General features: G+C 37.8%; 1 protein-coding gene across 2 annotated transcripts in view; it reads right to left on the bottom strand.

Moving 5' to 3' along the window:
- LOC124556576 (1-phosphatidylinositol 4,5-bisphosphate phosphodiesterase eta-2-like) overlaps nucleotides 1-12,789 on the bottom strand; it is a 409,152-nt gene that overhangs the window by 8,420 nt on the left and 387,943 nt on the right. For both annotated transcript variants that reach the window (XM_047130534.1, XM_047130533.1), the window contains exons 14-15: nucleotides 2,249-2,409; nucleotides 1,991-2,140 (exon numbers count right to left, since the gene is read on the bottom strand). In XM_047130534.1, the coding sequence (XP_046986490.1) occupies nucleotides 1,991-2,140; nucleotides 2,249-2,409 (311 nt within the window). The remainder of the gene's footprint in view (nucleotides 1-1,990; nucleotides 2,141-2,248; nucleotides 2,410-12,789) is intronic.

A 12,789-nucleotide genomic window follows, 5' to 3' on the forward strand; every position in this document is an offset into this window, starting at 1 on the left:
ACAGGAAAATTAGAGTGACCTTTGGATAAAAGAGAACCACCTGTATGAATATCAAGAGCTCAGATGTAAAACCAGTCCTAAGCAAAGAAGAGAAAGCAGGAACATGGATGGAGTATCTAGAGGGTCTGTACAAGAGAGATGTACTTGAGGGCAATGTTATGGAAATGGAAGAGAATGTAGAGGAAGATGAGAAGGGAGATTTGATAGAGATGGGATATATGATACTGTATGAAGAATTTGACAAAGCGCTGAAAGACTTAAGTTGAAACAAGTCCCAGGGAATAGACAACATTCCGTTAGAGCTACTCATAGCCTTGGGAGAGCCAGCCCTGACAAAACTCTTCCATCTGGTGAGCAAGATGTATGAGACAGGTGAAACCCCTCAGACTTCAAGAACAATATAATAATCCCAATTCCAAAGAAAGCAGGTGCTGACATGTGTGAAAATTACCAAACTATCAGTTTAATATGACACAGATGGAAAATATTAACATGAATCCTTTACAGCAGAATGGAAAAACACTGATAGAAGCCAACCTTGGGTAAGATGTGTTGGATTCCGAAGAAATGTAGGAGCACGCAAGGCAATACTGACCCTACGACTTCTCATAGAAGATAGGTTAAAGAAAGGCAAACCTATGTTTGTAGCATTTGCAGACTTAGAGAAAGCTTTTGACAATGTTGATTGGAATACCCTCTTTCAAATTCTAAAAGTGGCAGGGGTAAAATACATGGAGCAAGAGGCTATTTATAACTTGTGTAGAAACCAAATGGCACTTATAAGGGTCGAGGGCATGAAAGAGAAGCAGTGGTTGAGAAGGGAGTGAGATAGGATTGTAGCTTATCCCCAATGTTATTCAATCTGCATACTGAGCAAGCAGTAAAGGAGACAAAAGAAAAATTTGGATTAGGAATTAAAGCCAAGGGAGAAAAAAATAAGAACTTCGAGGATTGCCAGTGACATTGTAATTCTGTCAGACACAGCAAAGGACTTGGAAGAGCAGTTGAATAGAATGAACAGTATCTTGAAAAGAGGATATAAAATTAACATCAACAAAAGCAAACTGAGAATAATGGAATGTAGTCGAATTAAATCAGGTGATGTTGAGGGAATTAGATTAGGAAATGAGACACTTAAAGTAGTAGATGAGTTTTGCTATTTGGCAGCAAAATAACTGCTGATGCTCGAACTAGGGAGGATATAAAATGTAGACTGTCAATGGCAGGAAAGGCATTTCTGAGGAAGAGAAATTTGCTAAAATCGAGTACAGATTTAAGTGTCAGGAGGTCTTTTCTGAAAGTATTTGTATGGAGTGTAGCCCTCTATGGAAGTGAAACATGGATGATAAACAGATTAGATAAGAAGAGAAAAGAAGTTTTTGAAATGTGGTGCTACAGAAGAATGCTGAAGATTAGATGGGTATATCATGTAACTAATGATGAGGTAATGAATAGAATTGGGGAGAAGAGAAATTTGTGGTACAATCTGACTAAAAGAAGGGATCAGTTGGTAGGACACATTCTGAGGCAATAAGGGATCATCAATTTAGTACTGGAGGGAAGCACGGGGGGTAAAAATTGTAGAGGGAGACCAAGAGATGAATACAGTAAGCAGATTGAGAGGGATGTAGGTTACTATAGTTACTCGGAGATGAAAAGGCTTGTACAGGATAGCATAGCATGGAGAGCTGCAGCAAACCACTCTTTGGACTGAAGACCACAACAACAACACATCTTGTTTTACTAAAACTATCTAAATAACTTGAGGCAAAATTTGTATTTAATATTTACTAAAATTTACTTCATTTGAATGTTTGAGAAATTAAAAAAAAAATGTAATATATTAATTGTTGGTTTCAAGAAATAAAAATGAGAATTAGTTGAAAAACTAGAATGTATCTTAAGAAAAACCAGAGATTACTCTCCCTGCTATCTAGTACACCAATGTTACACAATTATAAAGCTGTAATATTTGAATGGAGTTCCATACCTTCCATTACGCTGTTAAACGGGAGTGCATAACTTCCAAGAAATGCATCTTTTCCTGTACTATTCATATCCTTCACAATGAACTGCACCATAGCAAGCTCAGGCATTCTTACCACAAAATACATTCTACAGTTCCACCTTGGATTGAAACCTATGAACAAAATGTCTTTATATAGGCACAGACTACAAAATATGAGATATATTCAGATATACATCCCAGTCTGATGTTTTTCTGTCAATAAAATATTAATAGGCGTACCATTGTCTCTTACAGAATCTGTTTTTTGTTTCTGAATATCAAGAGGATGTCCCAGTATTTTTACTTTGACATAGGGATCAACTATTTCTCCTTCTGAGTCTTGGCCAGGCTTAGGAATGTGCTGCCCACTTATGACAGTCAGTGTGAGGTACTTGGGTTTGCTGAAAAAGATTAGAAATATGTTAAGAAAGCACAAAATTAACTAATTACTATGATCTCAGAATGTATGTGATGAAAACAAGCAGTTTTGTATGTATGCATATTTATGATTTTCTCTGATAAGTACACCATTATCATTAACGAATTTGATTGTGAAACAGAACACATCTTTATGCATCATACTTTGACTTTTCACAGTTATAACTACGAAAGTGAAGTAAGTGGACAAACATGTGCAGTAAAGGAAAGTGTTTGAAATATGCTAGAGCACATGAAAGAATTTTTAACTACTTGTGGTTTTGATGTTCTTATTAGTTTAAAATTCTTGTTTTATTTATTGTGATACACATTCCACAAATCCATTATTGTGTGATTGTGTGTGGATGTGAAATGAGTCAAAACATTTAATTCATTATTATATTCATGTCATCAACAATATCATGCAGCGGCTAAAAATGTAAATTAACACTAAAAAATGCTGATCAACAATTATGCACAGAAATTAAAATACAAATTTCATATATTACCTAAACATATAATTGGATTTATAACATACAAAGACCATTTTCATGACTTACAGAACAAAAGCAATGTGATTTATAAGGTATAATTAAAACAGTTAGAAATATTACAATGGGAAAACACAGAAAAATATGGGAAATAGTCTTATCTGTCTTTGTTATAGAATCCACCCACAGAATAGAAATTTTTTCCAGCAAAAACCTCTTCAGCTTTTTTTTATGATCAGTTATTATCTTGTAAGGACTTAATGTCACTTGGAAGTGAGCTGAAGATTTTTGTGCTAGTATGTTTTGCACCTTTTTGCACCAGAGAGAAACTTTTCTGGTTGCAGTGTACATCACATTTGCTTCTCATATTGTGATGGTGATATGACTCTTTCATTTTAGAGTGAGAAGAATTGTGAAACATGAATGTCACGATCAAAAAGAGACCTTGTGAGGTGGTGGCTAGTATCCCAACTTCCTTGAAGAGATTACAACATGAGGTTCTTGGAGACAATCCAAACACTACTCACTCAAATGCTTTCACAAAGCAAAGATTTGTTAATAAAATGGAAGTAGCCAAAATAGGTGGTTTTTGAGACACTGATGTCTCTGATTATGGAGATTATCCTGATGCCAGATGTTGCTGAGCTTTTCGAGGTTTAGAGGATGAGGAATTCCCTGTTAAGCTTGTTATCTATGAGGGGAGATTAAATATAAATGGGTTTTTATTTTTTATTTAAATTCATTTATTGAAAAACTCAAGGCAATTATAATTTATTTTTCCACATGGTCTCCCGCTTTGGAAATGCACTTGTCCCAGTGTATGGGCAGCTTTTTGGTGCCCTCATCATAAAAAGAACTGGGCCATTTCACCAGCCAGTTGCACACGAAGTCTCCCACACTCTCGTCATCTTCAAATGGTCACCCTCCTAGAACTCCTTTAAGCAGTCTAAATAAATGGAAATTGCAAGGTGATAAGTCCAGGCAATAAGGAGAATGATCAAGTGTAGTCCAGTGCATTTCCTGAAGCTTGGAGACAGTTAGAGCTGCAGTATGGGGTCACGCATTGTCGTGGGGAAGGATGAGCTGTCGAATCGATTGGTCTCATCTTTTTCGGTGATACACAACTCTCGCCTTGTTCAACAGTTTGCAGCAGTAAGCAGCATTGATTGTGCATTGCCCATGCAAAAAATCAATCAGCAAAATGCCTCACTGGTAGAAAGAATGGTTGAAAGAACTTTGCCAGATAACAGTTGAGCCTTGGCTTTCACTGGTGCTGTCTCCCTTTTCCTCCGCCACTCCTTACTGGCTTGTTTGGATTCTGGAGTGTAGTGGTGAACCCATGTTTTGTCGAAGGTGACAATCCAACTCAAAAATGCACCTTCTTCTGCAAACTTTGCTGTAAGCCTCTGACAGACCTCCAAACATCTCAACTTCAGATTTTTGGTCAAAAATTTAGGAATCCATCTGAAACTCACTTTACAGTACTACAGGTCATTTGTGTTGATTGCTTGACAGCTCCCATAACTGATTCCAACTTTTTGTGCTATTTCTGATACTCTCACGTGTTGATTGTCGTCAATAATGTCTTTAACCACACGAATGTTTTTGTCTGTAATGCTGGTCCAAGAACAGCAATTGTGATGCTGATTTTTGACATGTTCTTGTCCTTCCTTGAACTTTTTATGACAGGCAAACACACGTGTCCTTGACAATGTTTTATCACTGAACTGTGCAGTCAATCTGTGGCAAATTTCTGCCACTATAACTTCTTCACAAGCAAGAAATTTGATAATTATTCATTGCGCAATGGAGGGGTGCACCTGATGCTCAGACATTACTGACATTACTGACGAAATGGTGGCAAATATCTAACAGCATGCTCTCCTCAGTTCTAACGGTCCCGCCTAAGCATAGCAGAAGCGCGGGGCCAGTCCTACCAACTATTGATCTTCAGGAACAAAAATGCCATTTATATTTAATCCCTCCTTGCATATAGAGACCTAAGAATTTTGAGCAGTATACCCTCAGTATTTGATGGTTCTCATGTGTGATAATAGCCTCCTGTGGAACTTTTTGATCATAATGCAACTGAGTGTAACTGGTTTTGCTGAAGATTATTACCAGAGAGTTTGCTGTGAACCATTTCAGAATGTCTGTAAGTAATTGGCTGATGTTAAACTCCTAAGTCAGTGGATGTTTTATTGTATATCAACATGGTTGTGTCATCTGCAAACATTATGAATTTTCTTGCTTTGTAGGGGAGCAGAGATAGGTCACTGATGAATATAAGAAATAGTAGGGGCCAAGGTCAGAATGTTGTGGCACTCTATAATGTATCATTCCATAGTCATAATCTATCTCTCCTATCTACATGTTGTTTCCATTTAACACTACTTTATGTTGTCTGTCCTGTAGACAGGACTTTAGCCAGTTACCTAATTGTCCTCTGATGCCATAGTGGCATGCTTCCTGTACAAGTATTCTATGATTGACACAGTCAGGAACCTTAAGAAAGATCATGAAATATATAACTTCTGAAGCCAAATTGGTTTTTCCTGTTTGCTTGAAAAAATGTTGACACCTCTTGAGATTTTGCTTTTTAACGAAGTGATCATTTTCCTTACTTCTTGTACTGTTACAGGGACTATACCTGTCTGTTCTATAGAATTGGGGAAATCTTCTTTCACAGTTTTAATGGCCATTTCTAAAGAGCCATGACGTTATTTTTTCTTGGCAAACTCACTTAAAAATGCTAATTAAGGATTTTTGCCTCAGTATCTTAACAGTGTACTTATTTACCTTCAGCATTTAGAACAATGTTTTCAGTCCTAGAGGGACATACTGCACAAGTCTTACTCTTTATCACCTCCCATATTGTGTTCATTTGTGTTATTAGATTTATTAGTTTTGAAGCTTAAATCCAAACTTTTAGACTTCTCAATAACTTTACTTAGTATTTTACAATATTTTATAGTGATTTTACTGTATGGTGTTGTCTAAATTTTTTTATGTGATGTACAGCTCTCATTTTCTTTTGCAAGAAGTCTTTGTACTGGTGGTGATCCATGGCTGATTGATGGATTCTTCAGTTTGGACCTTATATATCCTTTTTGGGAAGGTACTTTTAGATATTAGTGACACTCCATTACTTAAGAAAATGTACTTCGAATTAGCATTGTCTGCATTATAAATAGGCCTCCAGTTTATATTATACATAGGCCTCCAGTTTATGTCTTCTACACATGATTGAAAAGTTTGGATAATTTCATCATCAGTTGTTCTTGTAGACCACTTTCATTCTTATGGCCACTTGTACTGTTAATAGAGAATTGTTGTCTATCTTGGTCAGAGAGATGATTCAACACTTGCCTAGCAGTTACAGCACAGTGTGCTTGTACATAGATTTATTCCAGTGTGGAAACTGACTATAGAAGCAAGAGTGTATGTGGACATTAAATGTTCTGGTTAACAACAATTCTATGGCAGGCACTTAGAAATGCCGTTCTAAATAAAAGTTGTGTACATTAATTGCACTGTTTGTGACATTTTTTTAACATAAATAGCAACACATCCTCTTTCTTCATACTTTACACAGAGTTAACATACTAAGTTATAGTTATTTATCACAAGTTTTTCTATACCAGAAGTACCACGATGATCACTAAAACACAGAATATGGTCACAATATTTACCTTCTTACTCATGGACATTGACTGTAACATCACTGATCTTATTGCAGATAACTCAATTATTTTGGTGGCAAATTTCCACTTTTTTATTGACAGAAGTGGTTACATGGTTTTCTGTAAAAGCACAACTTAGTTGAAGGTCTGGGACTGTCTGTCCATAAGCAGCTTTATCAGGTTTTTCACCAGCCAGATGTCTAATGTGGTCTGTCTATGTTCACTGCCTTTCCTATGATTTTCTTGCAATGTGGTGCACTCTTTGTTCAAACATGACTGTCTTGAGTTCACATTGGTGCTAAAATTTTTCATGACATTACAAACTGAAGTCACTAAATGCCAGTTAAGGTGAAGTTCATGAACTGTGTAAAGATCTCTACTGGTACTAAATTTGTGTATTTCAAGGCTATGAGTAATCACTTATGACAGTTTTCTAATATTTCCATAATAATACTGTCTATACAACAGTGAAAAGTCCTGTAGAGTACTAACAGTGGAAAAGTCATCACTAAGTTTCTGGAAGTGTCAGCACACACACACACACACACACACACACACACACACACACACACACACACGTGCTTGTCTATTGATCAACATCTCAACTACGCAGTGAGTTGCTACCTTTACCCTTTCTGTTGTTGATATTAACGTCTGTGAAATTCATACATTTTTCACTGGTGACTGCCATTCCCCAACCCTGTTTCTTCATCACAGTGAAGGTGTTTCATCAGTTACTCAGTCCTTGGAGAACATACACAATATTTTGACATGAAAAACTAAGTTTAAGAGCTGTTGAGTAATATCTTCTTCAATACTGACAAACATTCACATATATTGTCTTGAATATACCCAGCATCAGGTTTTGGACAGAGATAGGCATTTTGAAATGGCATATGTACCAAGAAATACTAATCATAAGAAAATTACATCTTTGTGGCTACTTGCATACTGTGATCTGGTGAAGGTACAATTACAAAGCTTAATAAACTGATTTCATTTCTAAATGACAGTTTCTTGAACACAGTATGCTAAAATTGTTTTTCACTGCTGCACTCAGTGACTGCTAGGACTTGCATCAAACTGCAATTGAGTAATACAATAATACAAGTTTTGTTAGGTAGGTAGGGTAATGGAAAATGGAAATGAGCATTTGGTGTCATTGGCCAGGAGGCCCCTTACGGGGCAGGTCCGGCCACCTTGGTGCAGGTCTTATTACATTCGACACCACATTGGGCGATCTGCATGCCAGATGGAGATGAAATGATAATGAAGACAACACAACACCCAGTTCCTAAGCGGAGAAAATCCCCGACCCAGCCGGGAATCAAAACCAGACCCCTTAGGACGGCAGTCCATCATGCTGACCATTCAGCTATCAGGGCAGACAGGTAGGGCAACGCAGATGCGTATAATGTTGGTGCAAGTATACAGAACAGAAGCTGTGAGAAGACAATGTGTTTATGAATGTTTCAAATGTTTTAGGATGGGAAGGAAACAGTTGATGATGGTGTGCCACATTTGGGCTCAACATTACTGCTAAGCGTAATGACAGACAAGAAGCAAATGTAATGGGTACTTGTACAGGATCAAATGTTGTCTCTGGTAGTGATGTCAGAGGAACTGAGGATTAGCAATAATAGTATTGATACCAACTTTCACCAATGTTTTCATAAGCTGAAGATACATCCCTGATTTGCACTGTGCCAATTGACTGGTGAAGAATAGGCAACATGAATGTATGTGGCTGAAGATTTCATTGATATTCATGACTAAAATTAATCTTTACTGCAAATCATCTTCAAGGGGTAAGAGACTTGGTGATACAATTTCAACCTAAAGTAGAACCATCTTTCTGTGGTGATATGGTGATGCCATATCAGCCTGGGGTATATATTGTCTTCCTGCCATATTGATGAGCTACCAAATGTGAGTAACATCAATGCTTCGACTATCTCAGACAAAGCTGTCAGTGTCAATAATCAACAATATTATAATTGTTGGCAAAATTGTACTGTGATGAATGAAGACTACAATGAAGACAAATCAAGGTATTATGTCTGTAAATTCAGTTGTATTTTCTTGTCATATCCCAGAAAACCCTATTCAAACGCTGGTATATCTGTTAAGTTATGCCAGTGCTAAGCTTCATATAAAAATTTATACATACTAATGAAACCTCAATTATTTGTACATTTTAAGGTCTCATTTTTTTGTAGAAATAATCACAGATTATCATATGGAAGTCACAGAAATTTGACAATTGCACCTAGGTGGGTACATGTTAGTATCAAATTACTATAGGCCTATGCATAGTATGAGATATGGGGGTGGGGAGTGGCTATAAGCACTAAAAGCAGAATTAAGTCCCAGACCATAGACAACATTGAACACTGCATTGCAGCTACCTGAGTGCTACACTTTTGTAATAGACTTAGAAACATACAAGATAGCAGTTTTGACAATCTATAAGCCCCTAAAAAGTATTTTTGGACCTCATTAAGCATTTACTGGGGGGAGGGGGGGGGGGGGTTACAAATAAGACTCAGTAGAAATAACTGGAAAGTGGAGATCTCAATACAGATTTCATCTCAAATAGTTCTGATCCTATGTCTGGACTTGATTTAACCATCACAGTAACATTCCCAATGAAACTAGAATGACATGTTGCAACAGCAATTGATATTGTGTTTCTAAATGGAACTGTAATTAATGAAATACTTGTGAACCACATAATAAATTGTTTATCTGACCATGATGGTCAAATGACATCAATAAAGTTTCCCCATAATTTAAGTTCAACCAAGAAAAAAAAGGAAAATTTCACAGATTTGTAAATGTTGACTCAGTTATATTATTCAGAGAGAATTTAAGGTATGAAAAAATGGGAAGAAGTATACCAGGGAAACACAGTAGATAAGAAATTTCATTCTGTCCTAAACAGATTTTTACATTATGAATAGAATTTTCCTTTATGACAGGTCAGAGAGATTTATAGTTGAAGTCAAGAAAAAGGATGCTTAACAAGTGGAATCAAAACCATCTACTGTGCACAAAAAATTCAAAATTCCATGAACAAAGTAAGGTCAACTTGGAACATTCTTAGGCATGAAATGAATAAACTTCTCAGGAGAAATGATATTGTATTCTCAGATGACAGTAGGAACAAGACAGTAAATTCAAATCATTGGCTACTAAATTCAATGAATTCTTCCTAACAAAAGTTGAAAACATGGAGACAAAAATGGCCCATCAAATGGATGACAAACTGAAGTGACAACAGCATATGGAAAATTTAAGCAGAAGCTCAGTTCTACATGCTTTGCACTTAGAAATCTCTGTCACTGTGTTGACCTGCAGACAGGGTTGTTAGCATATTTTGCATACTTTGACTCCATTCTGCTCTATGTCATAATATTGTGGGAAGTTGCATCTAATATGAACAAAGTATTTATTCCAAAGAAATATGCAATAAGACTATTGTGTAAAGTTGATAACCATCATCTTGCAGAAACCTCTCCAAGGAGCTTGGAATTCTTATGCTTACATTCCAATTGATCAATTCCCTAATGGTATTTTTGGTTAATAATAAGAGTGAAGTTACGATGGACACATCTACATTTACATCTACATGACTACTCTGTAATTCACATTTAAGTGCTTGGCAGAGGGTTCATCGAACCACAATCATACTATCTCTCTACCATTCCACTCCCGAACAGCGCGCGGGAAAAACCAACACCTAAACCTTTCTGTTTGAACTCTGATTTCTCTTATTTTATTTTGATGATCATTCCTACCTATGTAGGTTGGGCTCAACAAAATATTTTCACATTCGGAAGAGAAAGTTGGTGACTGAAATTTCGTAAATAGATCTCGCCGTGACGAAAAACGTCTTTGCTGTAATGACTTCTATCCCAATTCGCGTATCATATCTGCCACACTCTCTCCCCTATTACATGATAATACAAAACGAGCTGCCCTTTTTTGCACCCTTTCGATGTCCTCCGTCAATCCCACCTGGTAAGGATACCACACCGCGCAGCAATATTCTAACAGAGGGCGAACGAGTGTAGTATAAGCTGTCTCTTTAGTGGACTTGTTGCATCTGCTAAGTGTCCTGGCAATGAAACGCAACCTTTGGCTCGCCTTCCCCACAGTATTATCTATGTGGTCTTTCCAACTGAAGTTGTTCGTAATTTTAACACCCAGGTACTTAGTTGAATTGGCAGCCTTGAAAATTGTACTATTTATTGAGTAATCGAATTCCAACGGATTTCTTTTGGAACTCATGTGGATCACCTCACACTTTTCGTTATTTAGCGTTAACTGCCACCTGCCACACCATGCAGCAATCTTTTCTAAATCACTTTGGAACTGATACTGGTCTTCGGATAACCTTACTAGACGGTAAATTACAGCATCATCTGCGAACAACCTGAGAGAACTGCTCAGATTGTCACACAGGTCATTTATATAGATCAAGAACAGCAGAGGTCCCAGGACGCTTCCCTGGGGAACACCTGATATCACCTCAGTTTTACTCGATGACTTGCCGTCTATTACCACGAACTGCGACCTTCCCGGCAGGAAATCACGAATCCAGTCGCACAACTGAGATGATACCCCATAGGCCCGCAGCATGATTAGAAGTCACTTGTGAGGAACGGTGTCAAAAGCTTTCCGGAAATCTAGAAATATGGAATCAACTTGAGATCCCCTGTTGACAGCGGCCATTACTTCGTGCGAATAAAGAGCTAGCTGTGTTACACAAGAACGATGTTTTCTGAAACCATGCTGATTACGTATCAATAGATCGTTCCCTTCGAGGTGATTCATAATGTTTGAATACAGTATATGCTCCAAAACCCTACTGCAAACCGATGTCAATGATATAGGTCTGTATTACTCTTACTACCCTTCTTAAACACTGGTGCGACCTGCGCAATTTTCCAATCTGTAGGTACAGATCTATCGGTGAGTGAGCGGTTGTATATGATTGCTAAGTAGGGAGCTATTGTATCAGCGTAATCTGAAAGGAACCTAATCGGTATACAATCTGGACCTGAAGACTTGCCCATATCAAGCGATTTGAGTTGCTCCGCAACCCCTAAAGTATCTACTTCTAAGAAACTCATGCTAGCAGCTGTTCGTGTTTCAAATTCTGCAATATTCCATTCGTCTTCCCTGGTGAAGGAATTTCAGAAAACTGCGTTCAATAACTCCACTTTAGCGGCACAGTCGTCGGTAACAGTACCATCGGCACTGCGCAGCAAAGGTATTGACTGCGTCTTGCCGCTTGTGTACTTTACATACGACCAGAATTTCTTCAGATTTTCTACCAAATTTTGAGACAATGTTTCGTTGTGGAACCTATTAAAGGCATCTCGCATTGAAGTCCGTGCCAAATTTCGCGCGTCTGTAAATTTTAGCCAATCTTCGGGATTTCGCGTTCTTCTGAACTTCGCATGCTTTTTCCGTTGCCTCTGCAACAGCGTTCGGACCTGTTTTGTGTACCACGGGGGATCAGTTCCATCTCTTACCAATTTATGAGGTATGAATCTCTCAATTGCTGTTGCTACTATATCTTTGAATTTGAGCCACATCTCGTCTACATTTGCATAGTCAGTTCGGAAGAAATGGAGATTGTCTCTTAGGAAGGCTTCTAGTGACACTTTATCCACTTTTTTAAATAAAATTATTTTGCGTTTTTTTCTGGTGGATTTGGAAGAAACGGTTTTGAGCCTAGCTACAACGACCTTGTGATCACTAAAAAAATGGTTCAAATGGTTCTGAGCACTATGGGACTTAACATCTATGGTCATCAGTCCCCTAGAACTTAGAACTACTTAATCCTAACTAACCTAAGGACAGCACACAACACCCAGCCATCACGAGGCAGAGAAAATCCCTGACCCCGCCGGGAATCGAACCCGGGAACCCGGGCGTGGGAAGCGAGAACGCTACCGCACGACCACGAGATGCGGGCTGTGATCACTAATCCCTGTATCAGTCATGATGCTCTCTATCAGCTCTGGAGTGTTTGTGGCTAAGAGGTCAAGTGCGTTTTTGCAATCATTTACAATTCAAGTGGGTTCGTGGACTAACTGCTCGAAATAATTTTCAGAGAAAGCATTTAGGACAATCTCGGAAGATGTTTTCTGCCTACCACCAGTTTTGAACAAGTATT

Source organism: Schistocerca americana, chromosome X (assembly GCF_021461395.2).
Source record: "Schistocerca americana isolate TAMUIC-IGC-003095 chromosome X, iqSchAmer2.1, whole genome shotgun sequence".
NCBI lineage: Eukaryota > Metazoa > Arthropoda > Insecta > Orthoptera > Acrididae > Schistocerca > Schistocerca americana.